At 39.8% G+C, this 13,036-nt stretch overlaps 1 protein-coding gene across 2 annotated transcripts in view; it reads right to left on the bottom strand.

Annotated features, from left to right (window-relative positions):
* TTC3 (tetratricopeptide repeat domain 3) overlaps window positions 1-13,036 on the bottom strand; it is a 58,052-nt gene that overhangs the window by 5,777 nt on the left and 39,239 nt on the right. For both annotated transcript variants that reach the window (XM_035116758.2, XM_035116757.2), the window contains exons 33-44: window positions 11,919-12,753; window positions 10,146-10,211; window positions 9,425-9,574; window positions 8,393-8,532; window positions 7,328-7,396; window positions 6,077-6,173; window positions 5,015-5,115; window positions 3,940-4,027; window positions 3,519-3,623; window positions 2,011-2,444; window positions 1,049-1,166; window positions 333-569 (exon numbers count right to left, since the gene is read on the bottom strand). In XM_035116758.2, coding sequence (XP_034972649.2) covers window positions 333-569; window positions 1,049-1,166; window positions 2,011-2,444; window positions 3,519-3,623; window positions 3,940-4,027; window positions 5,015-5,115; window positions 6,077-6,173; window positions 7,328-7,396; window positions 8,393-8,532; window positions 9,425-9,574; window positions 10,146-10,211; window positions 11,919-12,753 — 2,440 coding nt within the window. The remainder of the gene's footprint in view (window positions 1-332; window positions 570-1,048; window positions 1,167-2,010; window positions 2,445-3,518; window positions 3,624-3,939; window positions 4,028-5,014; window positions 5,116-6,076; window positions 6,174-7,327; window positions 7,397-8,392; window positions 8,533-9,424; window positions 9,575-10,145; window positions 10,212-11,918; window positions 12,754-13,036) is intronic.

A 13,036-nucleotide genomic window follows, 5' to 3' on the forward strand; every position in this document is an offset into this window, starting at 1 on the left:
CTCTCTCTGGCCCTTCTCAAGTGTCTTCTACATAGTTAAAGTCTAAATACTTGCTTTTAAACATATGTTATGTTAGAGATTGGGGGGGGGGGGACCAGAGGGTTCCATTCAATGCTACATGCACTCCGGGCAGCAGAACTTCCCCATCATCTCCTCTCCCATCTTGCTCCCAAAAACTGAATCCCCCAGATTCAGTTGCACAAGAAGTCTGCTGCACAAGCAGAACAGCAGCAATGGATACAACCTAGTTAAGAGCAAATGTGCTCCACTTGAGGCATATAAAATTATCCACTGTTTTTACTGTTAACAATGACAATAATACAAAGACCTACAGCGGCATCACTTGATTTCTTCCACTTTGATTTTGATGTTTCTCCAACAGTTTTCCAAGGCATGTGACTTGACGGAGGTGGGAGAGTCGTTTTCTTTGTTTTCTCATTAGTAGGTTTAGACTTGGAGAGGTTAGACACACTTCGTCCTGGCGCCTTCAGTAATTTTTGAGTCTGGTTTCTGCTCCCTCCGGAAGTGGTGGAAGATGCCGCTTCGGTTTTCCCTGAAGAAGGGAGAACCTAGAGAGCGATAATGAAATCTGGTAACATCTTAAGAAAATACAAGGGTTGTAGCTCAGCGATAGAGCTCATGCACAAAGTCCCAGCATCTCCGGGTAGATCAGTGTTTTCAATACTGAGCTAGACTGAGCAACAGTCTGAGGATAAGGCAGCTTCCTATAGCCCTATACTCAGTTCTCCCATCTTAGCAGACCATTTGCAACCCACATCCCTGGCCTCCACCCTCAAACTGCTACTGATCCGATGTCTGGCTGTGGTCACTTTGGCCAAAACTGGTTCTCCAAGCTGACCTAGCTGCCTTTGTGGATCAGTCCAAGGCAAGGACTTCCATAGATGCAGCTCATCTATTTCATAACCTAGACACAGAGCAGGAACCTGAACCTCCCTGTTCCACAGAGACCCCATGCCTTGGCACACATGTTATATATTTTTTGCCATAATTTGTGTTTTCAGTATTTCAAACATTTATGGCAACTTACCTTTTTCTTGCTTGGACTATCCAAAATAGATTCTGTTACCCTGTTTAGGAGTTCAGCTGTGCTCCATTTGTTTCTATTCTTGACTTGGACTTCTTCTATGAAATTTCCGATATCTGATCTGCAGCAGGAGGAAGAAAAGGTATACATTTGTTAGCAATGTCACAAAGAGCCTTTTTAAAATTTATTTCTGGTATCTATATTGGTCAGCTAACAACATAGTTCTCTGGATGGCTTGCAGAAAGCTTAGGTGCATGTTAGCCCTCCACCCCTGGAATACCTGACTCTCTTACAACATATTCTTTTACAAATATGGAGCCAATATCCAGCTATCAATTCATCTCTACCCAAAAGCAACCTGGGAATTTTGCTCCCGACAGTGTTTAGGAAATAGATGGTCAGGGTTCCACTACAAGTTCAAAAGGTTACTGTACAGTCAAATGGCATTTTGGAAGAACACTTAATTTCCTTAAAAACTGCTTCAGGAAAATGTATGCAGGCGAAACACTCAACATAACAAATGGTCAGCATCAAGCCCTATAGGACTGAAAATATTTAAGCAATAGGGTCATTGAGAAACTGAATCTTATCAGTATCCTGAAGCAAGACTCTGCTCAACTTACACCAACCAGTGGAAAGCAATGTAAAAATAACTGGGGACTTTGCCTGTATCGAGACAAAGACCATCATGAAGAACCACAAAGAACAGGTGTGTCTGCTGTTGTCAAGATACTACTTATGCTAATGGCAAGAAGGGCAACTGCCATTTTCCCACAAGCTCTTGTTTAGCCTAGAAAAAGTGCAGTCAGAAGCAAGCAAATGTTACACGTTATCTTATGTGCCAGGGTTACAACATTGAAAATCAGGGACAAGGCAGCAGCTTAAACTAGGAAGGAGAAAAAACACACACCGAGAGGTAGTCTCCAGAAGAACTGTGAGGAATCGGTTTAACTGATGGGAAATACCTTGTAAGATGAGGAAATATAATTACAAGTTGATCAATGACGTCTTCAAATAGTTGTGGCAGCGCTGGCCTACTTATATCATTAGCATGGCCCAGCCCTGCAGCTGCTGCCGGTTCTTCTTGGCTGCTGTGTTGCAGCTGGGTGTCCTGGAGAGATCTTCTAGATTTTCCTGGCGACTGGGGTAGGCATATGTAATCAGAAAGTGACATATCTCTGCAGTCAGGGGACACTTCTTCCAAGCCTTTATTTGCAAGAGAGTACTTAGAATCTTTCTTGGATATTTTATTTCCCATATGCTTGTTAAGTATGGCGTGCAGGGGATTATCATCGTCAGAACTTGAAAAGGTAGCAAACAAATTAGAGGGCAAGTGTGGAGCGGCAGCTGAATACATTACAATGGCTGGATCGTTAATAGGAGGCCTCTCATGTGTTACCTGAGGGGAAAAAGAATACCCCAAATAAGGCCAGGAATATTTTCAAGCATTCTAAAGAATTCAAGCTGCTGCTACTTACAGGGTGGCTTTTATTATTATTATTATTACACTGGTACCTCGGTTTTCGAACGTAATCCGTTCCGACTTCCAAAACATTCAAAAACCAAGGCGCAAAAGGCGGCCTGCAAATTAAATTGAGAAAATTGAGACACTCGGCAGAAGCCGTTCGACTTCCGGGGTGTATTCGAAAACAGAAGCATTCACTTCCGGGTTTTCGGCATTCAAAAACCGAAACGTTCGACTTCCGAGACGTTCAAAAACCAAGGTACCACTGTATTATTATTATTGCCCCAGCCATTCTGGGCAGCTTCCAACAGATATAAACACATAATAAAACATCAAACATTAAAAATTTCCCTATAAAGTCTTCACAATCAAATTGCCCACGAAAAATTAAGACAAAAAGATACAGTTTCAGCTTCATCTGCTTTACCCAGGTGGGCACTGCAACACCATTGGGTTTTTGGGAAAAGTAAGATTTTAAAGATGTGATCTGCTCTTCTCACATTATCCCATAGACGCCGGAATTGTAAGCAGAACACTGCCTTGAGATTTTCTGTCAGAGTGCCTTTCGCTCCCTTCAAAATGAATCACCACCTTTTCCTACTTCAACATCCCCGGGCTTTTCAGTGAAGGTGCTGCTGAACTGTGACAGGTAGGCTGAAGATCTGAAAGCAAGAAGATGGGAAGGGGCTTCTCGACCCTCCTCACCACCCTCTGCTCTTCCAAACAGTGTTGGGGTCTCAAGAAAGTGGCTCTGAGGCTGCACCTCACCCCAGGAAATGCAACTTCGGGAAGCCACTGGGACGTGGCACTGTGTCTCCTTCACCCCTCACCACATTTTTGGTACACATCAATGCACTGGAAAGCTCGCAGGAGCAAGATGGAGGTGCTACAACGTATTTTTCAATATATGAGCTAGATATGTTACTTCATGTTTCAGATGCATTCAATCTATAATGAGAATTTCATGGTGCATTGGCTTTTGACACCAACCAGTTAACAAAGACTTACGGATGAGAGGACACGCGGAGGCTGAAGCTCTGCAATTTCCACTTTGGAGATACTATCTAGAAAGGCACCATTTTTCACCATGTAAATTCTCTCATCAAACTGCCTCTGCGAAAAGAACGGAGGGGAGATATTCAAAGTCAGCAGTAATGTTTCTCTCGCTAGGCAACTCTTCTTACGGCTCAGCTAAACTTCCAGTAGCTTCAGACAGGATTCTACAGAAACACTAGTTGGACCTCTTCTATATTCTTATGTAAATAGGACACATTTTTAAAAAGGAAAAAAGTTATAAAGTCCTTCCTAGGGAGAAATTGATACATATTAGTCAGTATACCGAAATCTGCAAAAGAAGTTAATTCACTTCTAGCGAAAAGAGAAAGCTATTAAAACCTGTATCTTACAATAATTAACATAATAGACATACCTCTGCTTTCTTAATTTCATCTTTGGTATTAGAAATAAAGGACTCCCAAGAATTAATTTGTAACTTCAACTGGGGTACTGAAGAGTGGCTGGGGTTGGGGGAGAGAGGCACACAAAATTTTAGTTAGTTCTATGCCATGGTGGTAGTTTGAGATTAAGAAGGACTTCCAAGAAAAATAATGCTACCCCAAAATGACATTCTAGTATTTCAATCCATAGAAATGATTTGATTTTTACTGTCTAGCCAGGATAGCAGTAGTCGATATTCCAAATATATATTCCAGCACCTGTTACACTGTAACCCAAACTCATCTGAAGTACTAGCGTTTGCAACATTTTAAAGTATGCGTCCTCCAGTTTTTCTCCAGTCTTTTAACCAGAGGCTTCAAAGAATGGCTTTCTCTAGACAATAGCAAAACACAGAGGGAGTCCCCAAATATAAGTACCGAAAGACAAAGTCACAGGATCCCGAGTGGGAATGAAATTATTATTATTTATACATTAACTATACATAAAACTGTATAGTGCACAATACACAGCATGAATTCTTCAAGCTGCAACTACTCTATTAAAAAAACACAGAATCCATTTTGATTCTGAAGGAGCATGAAGCAATATATAATCCTGGTGATCGTATCAATTATTATATCTGTATTGTTTGGAGGACTTCGTTATTTTTATACAGTGGCTGGTGCTTGGAGAATTTATGTTTTCTAATTTGTAATTTTCCAAAAATACATAAGCTTATATGTATAGCCTGTATTTAAATTTTTATATCACTTCCTTGGAACTTGGGTTACTGCAACTTTGTCTTTCTTCTCTGGACAATCCCATTATCATATGTAGGATTGGGTGAGCTACCGGTAATATAATAGGTACCAATATAGGAGCTATTGTGGATCAAAGTCAAATATGGTCCCAACATACAACCCAAAAAGTTCAATACATGTTACTTTTTTATGCGATACTCATTTTAGTGAGAGTAAAGATAAAGGACTGATGGTACTTCTGAGAGAGCTTTCAAGCAATCTTATTTAAATGCATCTTTTGTGGCATGCTTCTATTCCAAGCCATACCTTGTCATGAACTTCAGATACTTAAGGTAAGTTTCTGCATCTGTTGCTATTTTGCCTAATTTATATAATTCGGTGTCCTTGTAGTTTTCAAGCACAGATACCTAGAAATAAAATTAACTGAGTTTAGATTTTAAAAATCTAACAGGACATTACTTCTGTATGGCATAACCAATTCTAAACATTTCCATTCATTCACCTGCCCGAAATACTGTCATGTTTAATGGGGTAGCTTCACCGTCCCAGCTACTGGCTGTGTCCTTCCCACTGGGCTATTGTTTTGTTCCTCAACGTTAAAAACAATCTTATGCTCTGAGTTTAAAATTCATTTATTTGACTGCAAGGGCACCCTATTCATCTGGCGGCCTAATACAACTAGCAATGATATGAATGAATCCAGATAATATTGAGGTTATGCAATTTATTGCGGCAAGCCAAAAAAACAGCAAAAAGGAGGAAATTAAAAATCATAAAAGGAACACGAAATATTTGAAGGCAATTTTATCATTATCATTTAAAAAACACACACACCAGTCACTTCTAGGTACGTGGCGGAAACATTACAGTGGGGAATACAAAATACTATTGTCCACATGCAAAGTTCTGAGCACCACTGGTTATACAGCAAACTGCAGTCTTTCTGAACAGTCACAGTATTACCGTACTTTTCCATCTATAAGATGCCCCATGTATAAGACAAACACACACCCCATTTTGGCGGAATGAATTTTAAGAAAATGAGGAGAGATGGCCCAAAGTTGTTGAGCCTCTACCCCCCCCCCCCCCCACAGCTGCGGGCAGGAAACACTTCCTAGATCGGGAGAAGCCGCGCTCCCGCCAACCGCCAATACCACTATCCGTGTATTGGACGACCCCAGTTCTTTTACATGATTTTTGAGTCAAGAAACCTCGTCCAATACACGGAAAAATACAGTAGTTCGTTAAGTGGGAAATTTCTAGGCAAGGGTGATAAAGGGTTAAAGCAATCTTCTAATGGTAATCAAAAGTGGGCAGGAATTTGTGGGGAGTACAAGAAAGCAAAGTTGCAACCCAGCACGTTTTTACCTCTGCTGTGATAGCTCGTGCAACACACTCCTGGTGGTCATTCCGTCTTTTCTTTATAAGCTCTTCCCTTTTTACTTTTTCATTTTCAAATTTATTACTAGGGAGTAAATTCAGAAGGTTACATACTTATTTTTAAACATAGATTTCGATTCAACACAATGGGCTATATTCAACTAACTTTTAACTCCAAGTAGACTCACTGAACTGAGGTTAGTCATAGGGCAGGTCCATTGAAATTGATGGACTTAAGTCTATCGATTTCAGTGGGTTGACTGATGGGTTTAGTCGGACATCACCCATAAATCAGAAAACAAGGGCAATTAAAATTACAGCCGCTATCAATCTGAAAACTACATAGCAGCACCTACAAAACTCCAAAGCTCAATATACACTTTAACCATTTCCAAAATGTTTGGGTAAATAACAGTTTTAAGCTGGCACCAAAACAAAAAGAGTGTCAACACCAGCCATGCCTCAGAGAGGAGGGTGTTCCACAACCAGGGAGCCGCCATGGTGAAGGTTGTTAATACAGGCTTACACTTCAGTTCAACCAAACAAGCACACTTTCTTTAAAAATATTACTGCTACATATTTCAATGGTTTTTCTAAAACTTCATTTTTCAACCCTCTACAGCAATGCTAGCATCGAAATGTCACAAGTGGGGGCTTAGGGATAGCAAGGTGCCTATTACCCAATAAACTTGTGGTTGAGTTGGACATCCAACTCTTCAGTCTATGCCCTTAACCATTATGCCGTACCACCTTCATCCGCTCTCAAAATAAGCACATATAAGCATATTCGCAGCTATCTAAGAATCTGTGCTGCATATTAGAACAGCAGAGCTTTCACCATTTACCTGGGCAGTTTATTCTCCTTTATTAATCCCCTTAGTATTTGGGTTTATGCAGTAACTAAATTGAAATATCCTTTGCAAAGAGAAGAAACCATGAACTACCAGACATTAACCTATTGTCCCCTCATATCTTCCTGGACTGAATTAATATTGAGAAATATTTCAGCATATAGTTCATTAATACTAAAGTGGCAATACATAAAGGAAGTGACTATTCAAACACAATAGCTTAATATGACTCTGGGCCAGAGTCATCCCACTCGGCATGCCTTTCGCAGCTTGAATAGATTCTGAGCATTCGGACAGAGCAACATAGACTCCTAACCCTACCATAGACGTTTGAGAGAACTTATAGTGTCCAATTAAAAACTATTTAGCAAAGCAAATTTAAGCTTACCTGATCTCAATGAATTCATCCAAATGTAGTTTGTACTGCTTATCCTTCTCATCAATGTTTTTCATGTACCTGTTTCGTTATACAGGCAGGTTTTAGGAAAAAGAAGGCTCATGTCAAAATAAGTAAATAAATACTCTCATTCAAAACAAAATTAGCTAACTACGTTAACCATACTCAAACCTTCATTTTGTTAAAAGCCCGTTTTCCTTTTCACCCCAAGCTAAAAGCAAGCACTCTAGTACTATAGTATAACAACTCTCACTCAGCTTTCCAAATAATGGCACTGAAATTAGCCTAATTAATCAATGTCTAATTAAACTTCAGGTACTGATACAAAATACTCCGAAAGATGAATAGCAGAAAGACCAGACTGAGGTAATGTCATCAATCAACAAGCAGCAGGTTCGAGTATTTTGAAGATAGCGGGGTTACACCACATCTTCACAAAGTCTCCATATAGCCCCATGGTGTTCCTACATCACAGTATTCACATGCTTCATTAAACCATGGTTTGCTGCAACGTGCCTGTGCAAGAATACACTAGTTTTCTGTGCTTCCTCACTCTACAAATGCTTGAGAGAAGGCAGTAGGAAGCAGATACTTCTGCTTTTGGTTACCCACAGCTTCCAGTCTCATCTGAACCAGGATTAACTGTGGTTAATCTTAGTTTAAAACAAGACAGCTCCAGAAACAAGTCTGAAACTGGCCTGTTTTAAAATTGCCACAGCCAATGTTGGCCACAATTTGTCAGTCAAGCCACAGTTAGTCAAAAGCAAAAGGAAAAGCTTCCAAACTCCTTTGCTTGGCCATGCAAGAGTAGAGTTAGGAGTGTGCAAACCGAAGGCTCATTGCAGCTCACTCCTGCTTGCGTATGTTATGGTAAACTGTGGTTTAACACAACATGCAAATGTGGTCAGTTAAGTGCAAGCTTTATAATAAGCAGAATTAACTGCGAGTAGTATTACTGATATAAGTTTAGATGTGTATAAATGTAATGACTTGCATAACCTCTTCCCTTCATGAGCCTTTCCCGCAAACCAGCTTTCACTTTCAGGATAAACTTACCCTTCATTGGTTTCTGTTAGCTTCCTTATTTTATTCTTTCCCACTTTTAATCCTTCTTGATTTTCCTTCTTCTCCTGTTGCCATCTTTTCATTTCTATTTCTGCATCTTGATGGAACCAATCCAGCTCTTTTCTGGTGAGCTATAAAGGAAAAAAGTGGGGGGGGGGGAGAGTCAAAGACAGACACTTGCTCCCAAGTCCAACAATATATATTTCTTTTGTCGTCTGGTTGTACCATTTCTCCATCTCTCTGAGTAGTGCATTTTATTATTGTGTCTGTTATGTGAAACTTGTTTAAATGTTAAAAAACACCACAAACATATTTTATAGTGAATATATCCAAAGGGAGAGAAGGATGTGGTTGTGAAGTCTAGCCACTATCCTGAACACAAAGGTCTGAAAACCCCTCTCTTAAGTGTATTAAGCATTTTGTGTACCTGCCTTCTGGCGGTTCCCTCACTGCGAGAAGCAAAGTTACAGGGAACCAAGCAGAGGGCCTTCTCGGTAGTGGCACCCGCCCTGTGGAACGCCCTCCCATCAGACGTCAGAGAGATAAACAACTACCTGACATTTAGAAAATACCTAAAAGCAGCCCTGTTTAGGGAATCTTTTAATATCTGAAAGACTATTGTATTTTAATATTTTGTTGGAAGCCGCCTAGAGTGGCTGGGGAAACCCAGCCAGATGGGCGGGGTATAAATAATAATAATAATAATAATTATTATTATTATTATTATTATTATTATTATTATTATTATTATTATTATTATGTGGGTCATCATCTGCATATGTTCAGTGCAATCCATATATGCCTATTCAGAAGTACATTCCCTTAAACTCAATGGGATTTACTCCCAGGTACACAAATACAAGATTTGTAGCTTTGGTGCCAGCTGTCCCCAAAATCCTTTAGGGCAGACCTTACATTCAGAGAAGGACATCTTTGGAGCCAACTCACTATGTTTAGGAGTTTAAGTTTCAACTGTACTGATGGCCATTTTTCTTTGCTATTATATTCATAAAGATTTATTACCTTGTTTTCTTGAACAAGTTGTAAAATCTTAGCCTCTAATACACTGATTTCTTCAGAGCTTCGATATTTAAGCTGCTCATATTTTTCACCTGCTTCTTTAAGTTGCTCTTGTAGAACCCGGTGTTCTTTTTCCATACGTAACATATCTCCCTCAAAAAAAAGTATGCAGATCAAATTTTAAATGCTACAATAGTGAAGTTATAGTCCATATATATATAAGACACATTATAATCACTGTTATTGTCACTATGAACAAAGACCAAAAAATGTTACTGCCTACAAAGTTCTTCAATTTTTCAAAATGTGTGATATGAGAAAAATCATGCCAAGGGAATATGAAATTTCCAACAGAGCTAGCACAGTCTTTTGAGTTATTTCTACGAAGAAGTGCAGGTACATAACAGCCACTAAACCAACAGAGATAAAAGTATTTCATGTAATTTTAGCCACGTCTCAGAAGTTAATACTTAACCAAATTGGAAAATCAACTAAAAGAAACAATAAACTAAGTAATTAGAGAGAGAGAGAGAGAGAGAGAGAGAGAGAGAGAGAGAGAGAGAGAGAGAGAGAGAGAGAGAGGGAGAGGTGGTACTATCTGTGAGCAAGGCTCATGGATATTTCGGCTTAGAGGTTTACATAATAGCATTTTTCTTTTGTTAAAACATACTCTGAAGTATGCTTTCGCTTCCTCACTGGGTGGGACATCCACTCTTGCACTTACTTGTTGGGTTTCATATGGATGAAAAGGCAAAGTATTGATTCCCTCGTCGGCTAGTTCTTGATCTACCTAAAATGCAAAGAGCCAGAAACTGTTTCAATAGAGCTAGTTACAGGTAGGTAGCCGTGTTAGTCTGACGCAGTCAAAACAAAATAAAAAATTCCTTCCAGTAGTACCTTAGAGACCAACTAGGTTTGTCATAGGTATGAGCTTTCGTGTGCATGCACACTTGTATTGATACACAGGCATCTGAAGAAGTGTGCATGCACACGAAAGCTCATACCTATGACAAACCTAGTTGGTCTCTAAGGTGCTACTGGAAGGAATTTTTTATTTAGTTTCAATAGAGGTTAGTTATATCCCAACATTTCACAGACCATGTGTTTCCCATAGATGGTTCCTTTGCCCCGTAAATATGTACGTAGTTGTGTTTCCTCAATACCACCACCCAGAAAGCTCAGTAGATTGAGTTATTTGATTTCATAACTTCTGAGTGATACCTACCGTAATTGCAAGCCCACCACCACAAACTGAAGTAGCAAAGGTAATAAAGAAAAGCAGACTCAGCTCGTGAACAGGAGTTTCATAGTCCCTAAATACAAGCAGCTCATTGTCGGCGAGGACAATAATACTTTCCTAACAGTTCTTCAAAAGAAACTTGTGAACTTGTCTTCAACCATCCATTTGACGGGAGGGAGGGAAGGGAAGGACATTTGTCATGACAAGTCGGTAGAAATGAGCACACCTCACACACACTAGGTTTGTAGAAGTCCACCGTAAAACTAACATACAGTGGCACGACTAAGGATTATAATGCAGTGTGGGAGAAGAGGGAAGCACAAAAAGCCTTTCCTCCGGTCAGGTCTCCTTTTATAGCCTGAGAGTGGCCTAGAAAAGTATTTCTCCTCTCTGATCCATCCTTGGTCATCAGGCATCAGGAAAGTAGGGAGAGCTAACAAGCCTTAAAGGTCATTAGAATCGGAAGCCAGGCGCCATTCCAGGCACAGAAGGTATCCCTGCTGGAAACTGGGAACTTGCCTTATAGAAACATTGCAGAAATCTGCTCCCTAAATTACACTTGTGTTCTTTAAGCAATATGAGGCTAATATGGGCAAATGCAAAATGAAACGAGCAAGTTTAATTCCAGGTACACTTTTTCCTAGAAGCTCACTTACACTCTAATCCTAACACACTATTTAACTCCAGTGAAAACCACTTTCCACACATTTTTCATACACAGAATACAGCTGTAGAAAGGGGGAAGGAGACAGGTGAGTAATGTCATACATGGATATCATGTGCTATTTTGTCCATTATCATGCAAGAAGCTGGCAACAGCTTTTCACATGGCAAAATAGTCATGTGTGTTCTTCACAGATGATAGCATGCCCAAGGGAAACTTGTGATAATGGTCTTGCGTCCACCTAATGAACTTAGTTTTGGGTACCATGTTTGAAAGCTACGTCCATGTTGACTCTCAAGTCTAACAGATATTTTAAAAAATATTAGTAATAGTAATTTATATTGCTTTCCCATGTCTTTTTAAAAGAAGAAACTTCTTTGCACACTGAGATGAACTTAGCAAACTAGATGTAGCTAGCATATTAGAGACAGCATGTCTATAATTAAATTCTTCATCAAGTGAACAGGCACTGAAAGAACCAAACTGATATCCCACACCAATGAAACACACTCAAGAGTTTATACATACAACACAGAAAAACAAAAACACTCTCAGCTCCACAACAAATACTGTGCACAGCTTGTTATTCTCACCTGAATAGCAATCATCCTAGAACGGGGTTTGTTTCTTGCTACAGACTTCTTATTGGTTTCCATTTTAGTAACAGAGTCACATCCAGCTTCATTACTACTATTCTCAATGTTATCAGGATTATTTTCACAAGAGCTCACAAGAATATCTTTGCCATCCTCGCTTGATGTCACTTCTGGATCAATATCAAGGCAAGCATCGTAATCTGGGTATATATAATTAGATTCCTCCAAAATAACCGGTATTTCAGGAATCATTTCCAATATCCGCTCATTCTGATACTCTGACTGAATCTCATTCAGAAATATTGGGTGGCTTTCGGGTATAGCTGAAGGCAAAGAGGCATCTGACATAGGCAGCGATGCTGCTATCATGTCAGTTGCCCGAGTGGAAAGGGAGTATGTGGGAACGAATGGACTAAAAGAGGAATGGCTGGTAGTCATATATTCCAGAGTATCATGGGCTGGAGTATCAGTAGATAGTGACACATAAGGATTGTTAATATATGAGGTGGGCTGGAACTCCTTAGCAGCTGGGTTTAAACGTGGTTTGTTGTTTTCTTGACTATGAAGGCTTGCCGGGTAATTTTCTTCATTTTTAGTTCTTTCTTCAGCTCCAGTGACATCTGCATTTTCCTTCAGCATCACTGCATGTTTCATCAAGCCAATAAGGTCGCCAATCATAACAAAACGTAGAGATTCCAGAAGGAAAGATTTCAGACCGCCAGCATCCTCTACTATTTTGCGAGTCTCCGCAGGAAAGTGTTCATACTCTCCAACTAACAGTGGGTTATCAATTTCCATGGGGCCATGTTCTTCCAAGATTTGAGAAAAATAGCTGCGAAAGCAATCAAAGTTCAATATCTAAGTTCAAGAGGAAGCTGTGCGATAACAACTCATTTAACATTTTAGCTGCCAATTTATACATGATGACAAGAGAGGTTTGAAAAAAACCTACCGATGTCATGTCAACATTTTATTTTATGTAAGATGACAGAATTAATGTTGTCACCCTAAGCACCAAACCATGTCTTATGATGCCCAAGACCATCATGCCAACTTGCCTCCTCCTCACTGGCGACCAACAGGCATTTTTAAACACCTTTGCCAACTTGAACAAG

This window comes from Zootoca vivipara, chromosome 4 (assembly GCF_963506605.1).
Source record: "Zootoca vivipara chromosome 4, rZooViv1.1, whole genome shotgun sequence".
NCBI classification, from domain to species: Eukaryota; Metazoa; Chordata; class Lepidosauria; order Squamata; family Lacertidae; genus Zootoca; species Zootoca vivipara.